This window comes from Elaeis guineensis, chromosome 4 (genome assembly GCF_000442705.2).
Source record: "Elaeis guineensis isolate ETL-2024a chromosome 4, EG11, whole genome shotgun sequence".
Taxonomy (NCBI): Eukaryota; Viridiplantae; Streptophyta; class Magnoliopsida; order Arecales; family Arecaceae; genus Elaeis; species Elaeis guineensis.
Window position 1 is genome coordinate 22,735,906 of NC_025996.2, and position 7,212 is coordinate 22,743,117.

Here is a 7,212-nt window from a genome sequence, read left to right on the forward strand (position 1 = left end):
AATGGCATAGATCGGAGTGCTTTGAGATATGTGCGGTGGGTTTGCGAACGGTAGATCCATACAAAGAAAAGTGAATCCTTCGTTCGCCAGAAAGATACAAAGCCCTATCCTTCGAGGGAAGGATTGAGGGTGCCAAGTCGCGAACTTTGAAATACTCGGCAAAATACAGCTTCAACTTCAAGCTTCAATTGGACGGATGAGACAATCACATCAAAGAAACAGTCATACAGATGGGCCCCGCCTCAACCCAAATGTTGCCTTGGATGACCTGTTCGTATGAATTAAAAAACCCGCAGCAGCCTTCATTGACAAGGGCTCCCCAGAAGGTGGTCTCCACAGGTGAGTCGGCCCTCTTTATTCTAGAGTTGATCAACAGCGAAGGCTTTGGCCCACCTTGTCATTTGTACCTTCTCTCGTGCATATGGACAATCAGATATTGTCCAATCTCAGAGTCAGCGAGATGTAGCATCATTTGACAATATAAACCAGAGGGAAGCGTCAGAAGACGAGTAAGCCTAAAGAATTCATAGAATAAATACTTATTTTGCATGGTCTCTATACTCCGAACAATTTTTTTTTTTTTTTGGGTTGTCTGAGATAATGTATTCAGAACCATAATTGACAGTATAGAAAATGATTTTAAGGAATCCAAACTGTAAACTTTTCCATTGATTAATACTTATTTTGCATGGTCTCTATACTCCGAACAATTTTTTTTTTTTTTTTGGGTTGTCTGAGATAATGTATTCAGAACCATAATTGACAGTATAGAAAATGATTTTAAGGAAGAATACACAGGGTTTAGTAATGAAACTTTTAATAGAACCAATCATGACTTGTTATACTTGAGAGAATAATGTAGGTATTTACCAAGCACAAGCGAGCGAATCTCTAAATCAAGTCAGTCTTAGCAATTAAAGTGATAAGATGGTAACCTAACCCATGAACCATCTCAAGCATCAATTGACAAGGTCTAAAACTCCAGTGGGACCCACTGCTGGTGGTTGTTTTAAAGGCCCTCTTGTTCTCGCGTGGTTGATGCCTACTATCAACAAATTATTGCTTTTGTTAAAGATCGTGAATTTCTATCATTTGGAAGCACAACCAATTAATTGACCATAAACAATGGAAATACTATTAAAAGCCCTTTAACAAGGATGAAAAATATGGCAGGTCATCCTAAGGAAGAAAAAGGCCAAGCTTGAAGATATCGTAGGGAAAGACCAGTTGCGTAATCTGACCGGTTCCATGACAACTTCTTGATAGCAGCCACCGGGCCCATCCATGAAACAAAATGTCCTGCAACAAATAAATACGTGAAGCGACCACCGAACAAGATTGATAACAAGGAACACCGCAGAGAAGAAGAGAGAGGGAGATATTAGAAAAAAGAATGCTATCATCTTGCATGAGAGAAGCCTCCCATGAAGTCATCAGTGGTTGTTTTTCCACCACCTTCACTGAGCCCAAGAAACCAAAGAAGCATCCCGCTAGCACTGCTGGGTCCTCGTGCTTAGATTTTTCCATGGCCGCTCTCTCTCTATTCCCAAGCATCCAATTCACAAACCATGAATCCCTGCCTTCCCTTGCAGATGCCTTATTTAATTTCAACAGAGTGTATCCAAAGCATGCTGAGAGTGAACAAGCCGATCGCATCAGAGACAGCGAGTACTACCACCTCTCCACCCTCACCTGCCTCGACTACACCGGGATCGGACTCTTCTCTCATGCCCAATTTCACTCGTCAACTTGTCTCTCTTATCCTCCAACTCGGCCCTCATCATCTCTTTCACAACCCACCTTTTTCAGCATCGCTCACAAGCCAGCAAGCTTGAAATCTCTGGTGCGATATGGGTATCAAGAGACCGCTCTGGAGTCAGCAATCCGGAGAAGAATAATGGGATCCCTCAACATATCAGATGATGAATACAGTATGGTTTTTATTGGTAGTAGGGCTTCTGCTTTCAAGCTGCTGGCAGAATCCTATCCATTTCACTCCAACAAGAGGCTCTTGACAGTTTATGACCATGATAATGAGGCAGTGAGCGAAATGGTGGAGTGCGCCACAAAGAGAGGAGCCAGATTCACGTCTGCCAGCTTCTCTTGGCCAAGTCTTAGAATTCACTCTGCAAAATTGAGCAAGATGATCACAGAGAGCAAGAAGAAGAAGAGAGGCTTGTTTGTCTTCCCACTACAGTCTCGGTTGACCGGGGCCAGGTATCGTTATAAATGGATGAGCCTTGCACAAGAAAATGGCTGGCATGTGGTGCTGGATGCATGCGCACTTGGGCCGAAGGAGATGGATGCCTTGGGGCTTTCTCTGATCCAGCCAGACTTCATTGTCTGTTCTTTCTTTAAGATCTTTGGAGAGAATCCATCTGGATTTACGGGTCTCTGTATCAAAAGATCCAGCAGTGCAATATTGGAGGCCTCAACAACAACCACGAGTATAGGCTTAGTGAGCATCATCCCGCCAAGATGCCCATCTCAGATTGACCATGATACATCCAGTACAGAATTTGAGGTTTATCGCTCCATCAGCGCAGAAATCACAGGCTCCTCCTATGGTCAATTACCTGCTAAGATCTCTGACGACTCTGCTCATTCAGATAATAGGTTAAATGACAACCATTTGTGTTTGAAAGAAAAGCAAATTGAGAGGCATAAGCAGGGTGAAGCCTCAGAAAGATGTGAAAGGATGGTTACTGGAGTAGGAAAAAAGGGAGAACCGTCTGAAATCTTGCAATTAGATAATACCACAACCAATGCCAGAGAATTGAACAAGACCATAGAGATTGAATGCAGAGGCCTGGATCATGCCGACTCCATGGGTCTGCGACTCATCGGTAACAGACTAAGATACATCATTGATTGGTTAGTGATTGCATTGATGAAGCTACAACATCCTCACTCAGAAAACGCCCATCCTTTGGTCAGAATCTATGGACCTCGAAGAAAATTTGACAGGGGGACGACAGTTGCGTTCAACGTGTTTGATTGGAAAGGAGAGAAGGTTGAGCCTACTCTTGTACAGAAGCTTGCTGATAGAAGCAGCATATCTCTGAGTTGTGGATTTCTACAGAACATCTTGTTCCCAGATAAAAATGAAGATAAGCATGTGGTCATGGAGAGAAGAGTCTGTAAGATAACAACTGCAGGTGACAGAGTGAAGGAGAAGACAGAATGGGGGATAACTGTGGTTAACGCTTCATTCGGTTTCCTCAACAAGTTTGAAGATGCTTACAGGCTTTGGGCTTTTGTTTCCAAGTTCCTGGATGCAGATTTTGTTGAGAAGGAGAAATGGAGATACATGGCCCTTGACCAGAAATTGATTGAGGTTTGAAGAAAATGAAAAATAGCAACAGCTATCACACCAATTGTAAGTGTCTTCATGTAGAATGTCATTTGCTGGCGTTATTTACTTTAGCCAATAAACCTCATTGTTTGCATCAACAATTTCTACAAAAAAGAATCATCCATCATATTGTTACATAACTCAAACTAGAAAATCTAAGATTCCGGCAGACTGGTCAAATGCTTTTGCAATGAGTATTTTTTATTACTTTTTCCAAGAAGAAGGACAGTAGCCTACCATTTTATTGATATCAACGCAATAATAGAATGGGCAAACATTCAGTCTTAAAATCTACAAGATCAAACTGAAAGGCATCTAAATTTGTTTGAAGTATTACTTAGCCTAAATAGTAAAAGGATCAATGGATGCTACTCCAACATTATCCAGCCACGTTGGCAGCCCCCTCTCCCAAGCTTCCAAATGATCCTGGAATACAATCTGAACCATCTGTTAAAAACCCTCCAAAATGATGACCCCACCTACTGATTTATAAGGATAAAGGAAATTGCATAGGCTTCATGTTTCTTTGTGCCTCAAGATAAGAACACACCATATGGATGTTTCAATTTATATCTGGATGCCTAGTAGAAAACCACTTAAAAGGAACACATGCACACACATGATAGATTTTCTATGTGCTTGAAGGAAAATCTAGATCCCTTTCAGAATATGGTGCAGTTGACTGAAATTTAACGACCTGAAAGAGTTTGTTTCCAAGAGAAAGGAAAAAAAAAAGAGCTTCCTTGCGTTTGGAGGAAAATCTAGATCTTTTTAAGAACATGGTGCGGTTGGCTGAAATTTAACGACCTGAAAGAGTTTGTTGTCTAAAACAATGGAATAAATAATGAATAAAGAAGCCAAAGATATGATCTTGACCATTAGCTTAACAGGGAGCTAGTTCAGGATTAGATTTTGGTGTGTGGGCAGGAAAGTGAAGATAAAAATTAAAATACAGGGGAACCGAGGAATTGTCTGTATAGGATAATTTAAAATATCACAGGATGATAAAGCTACATGTTTTGCTATTACTTTCAAACTAATGCATGAAATATATTGAAAAGAGTAACAACATAAAGAGTTATGCATTTAACATGGAAACATGATGCATTTAAAATAATAATGGTGGTAATAAAAAATAAAGGTTGAATTGTGGTGAAGTGGAGGAATACTTGGTGGCTGCAATACCCTAGATAGAAGATCCAGCTACTTAGATATCCAGCCATCATGACAGCCAAAAGGTGAACTCATCGGCGACAAACTTTGAATGACTTTCGTAACATAACTTCAATGCATTTAAGGAAAAAAATGAGTCTAAGATTTGATTTCCACACTGGCAGTCTCTTGATTTTTCAATTGTCATAAAACAGAAGATAGGCTGATAAAGCAGATATCGCAAAGATAAATGTATTCTTACAAAAACATGATTATCCACTTAACCCTTCACTGCTTAAATGTAATGGTAAAAAAAATAATTATAAAGAAAATGCTACTGACATGGTCTCTGAATCAGAGACCAATCAAAGAACCATGATAATTAAATATAACAAACTTCCGTGAGCAAATCAATGACCATCATTGGTTCTGTGAGTAGCCAGAGATTTATGCATTCAGATCACTGCCATGGCTTTTTAGATAAGAGAGATATAAGCTAGATAACACCTATATGAACAAAAAGTATAAAAAGAAAAAAAAATCTGTCATTATGGACGTACTTCTCTCCAATTCAAACTAGATAGTTGACAGCCCTTGCTCATCCAGTCTTCTTTATTAAGCACCAATAGTGGCTCATCCAGTCTTCTTTATTAAGCACCAATAGTGGCTCATCCTGTCTTCTTTATTAAGCACCAATAGTGACAAACATATTTAAACCAAATGCACCCCCGCCCGCGCCACCCCCCCCACCACACCAAAAAAAAAAAAGAAAATAAAGAGAGCCAAGGTAGTAAGTTAGTAGGATTTTCCACAAAGTTCATCACTTACCTTATTGTTTAGTTTGAGTGGCATACTAGATTCATGACTCAGGCTGGTTACTGCATAAGATAAATTATTATTCACAGGCATGTCCAGATTAACTGACAAAATCATAGTCATGAATTACTTGTCCCTCTGCATCATCAGGAATTCAGTCCTTTTTTTTGGGGACCAAAATATGAGATGGTAATGGGCTGTAAGTAATTGCCGATTTCTGTGTATCAGGCCCATCCACTACCAACTTCCTTACAAAATTCACAGAGACATTAGTAAGGCACTTGTTTTCACTATGTGCTAGACCTACCCACTACCTACTTCCTTACAAAATTCATGGGTACATTATTAAGGTACTGCATAACAAGGCGCGTCAATCAATAGTTCCACAATGAATAATAGGAAATCTTAACTTGCAGTTTAACAACAAGCTTGTCATTACTCAGGTTTTGTGTGGATTTTGAGACCAAAAGCTATCATGCATACATTCAAGGCAACAATGGATGTCAATTCCCGGAAAAAAGTATTGACAAGGCATGGTCAACCTTCTACAACACATATACTTTTAGTAAAAACCTAGATCCATCATGATAACTAACAAAGATTACAAGATGTACTGGTAGAATGAAGAAGAATAATTAAGTTTTTGGAAAGATAGTTCATGAAGGTTATCAAATTTTCTTATCTTTTCAGATGTAAAAGGAAAAGCGTGTAGTTCATTGAAGGGGCAAAAAAATATTTGCCTCAATCAGTTAATAAGCATGACGTGTTGCCTAAGAAGCACAGGAAGGATCAGCCTCCTAATAAATATCTATGAAATGTTACAAGAATGTCACAGCACATACTGGAGAATTTTTGTGTATATACTACATTTTTGTCTTAGCACAATTATTTAACAGAAATGGTGTTCACTTTCAAAATAAATGCCTACACTCACTTTTGGCATAGCTTATTAGAGGACAAAAAGGTCTGCCTGCAGTCAACCTTAGCTTATCTAGGAGAAAAAGTGTATATAAACTAAGACAGTGTCTTTCGGGACACAGAATTAATGTATCAGAAATCTATGCACTCATTTGTACAAATAGGCATTGAATAAAAAGGAGAAGTTATGATAGACAAGTAATGTCATTACCAGGGACCAACACATTAATCTCAAATTTTCTATCTCTATTAAATGTTCAATCCAATAAAATAGTGATGCTCCCAACCCCATCATAACTCAGCGTAACATTACTAATAGGCATCGCTGTTCAAGTAGATACAACCCACTATGCAAGGTAGATATAAAAACTATCACATCCTTCTCTTCCAGCGCCGCATCTAGACTACCATATAGTTCCCAGTCACAGTCATTTATAAGCACTAGAACGCCTGGTCTCCTGCACATCAAACTACCATAGTATCATACCATCTTGAAACCGAGATGCCAAAACCTAACTTTAAACAATTATCCCAATCAAAATCAAAATCAGATTTTTCTCCTTTTTTTGTACATAAATGATCGAGGACCACACACAATCTCCCTTCATGAACATCTCCGGCTTTTCCTTGATCAAAATGGACTCAATTCAAGACAGCAGGTCCCACATTGATAACTAGCAATAGAATTAAAAGGATTGTGCATATCAAAATCATAAACTAAAGAAACGTTAAAAGGAAAAAAAACTAAGGAGCATGATTATTTGGATAAAATTGATGACATAAAACATATCTTCCCCAATTTTTGGGCTGACATCGACGTGATGGATCTTGATAGAGTTGCAAAGAAGCTAATGCATCGGCATGTAAAAAGAAAGACAAGATATTTACAAGAACAGCAGAATAGTAATTGGAATTGATCGGAATAACGGAATTAGAATGGAAAGGGAGGGAGGGAGAGACAACCCGAATTT

The 7,212-nt window shown here is 39.0% G+C and overlaps 1 protein-coding gene and 1 pseudogene across 1 annotated transcript; one reads left to right on the top strand and one right to left on the bottom strand.

The window, feature by feature from the left end:
• The first annotated feature begins 1,360 nt into the window (after window positions 1-1,360).
• LOC105043375 (uncharacterized) lies at window positions 1,361-3,426 on the top strand. The gene has a single exon (XM_010920899.3). It carries the CDS (start codon window positions 1,394-1,396, stop codon window positions 3,341-3,343), a length of 1,950 nt encoding a protein of 649 aa, XP_010919201.2. The 5' UTR covers window positions 1,361-1,393; the 3' UTR covers window positions 3,344-3,426.
• A 1,848-nt stretch (window positions 3,427-5,274) lies between these two features.
• On the bottom strand, window positions 5,275-6,909 carry LOC109505751 (ubiquitin-related modifier 1 homolog 2-like; annotated as a pseudogene).
• Window positions 6,910-7,212: the final 303 nt, after the last annotated feature.

What these genes read in the sequence shown, in the direction of transcription:
- LOC105043375 (XM_010920899.3), top strand. Translation starts at nt 1,394, where the DNA reads ATGCTATCATCTTGCATGAGAGAAGCCTCCCATGAAGTCATCAGTGGT.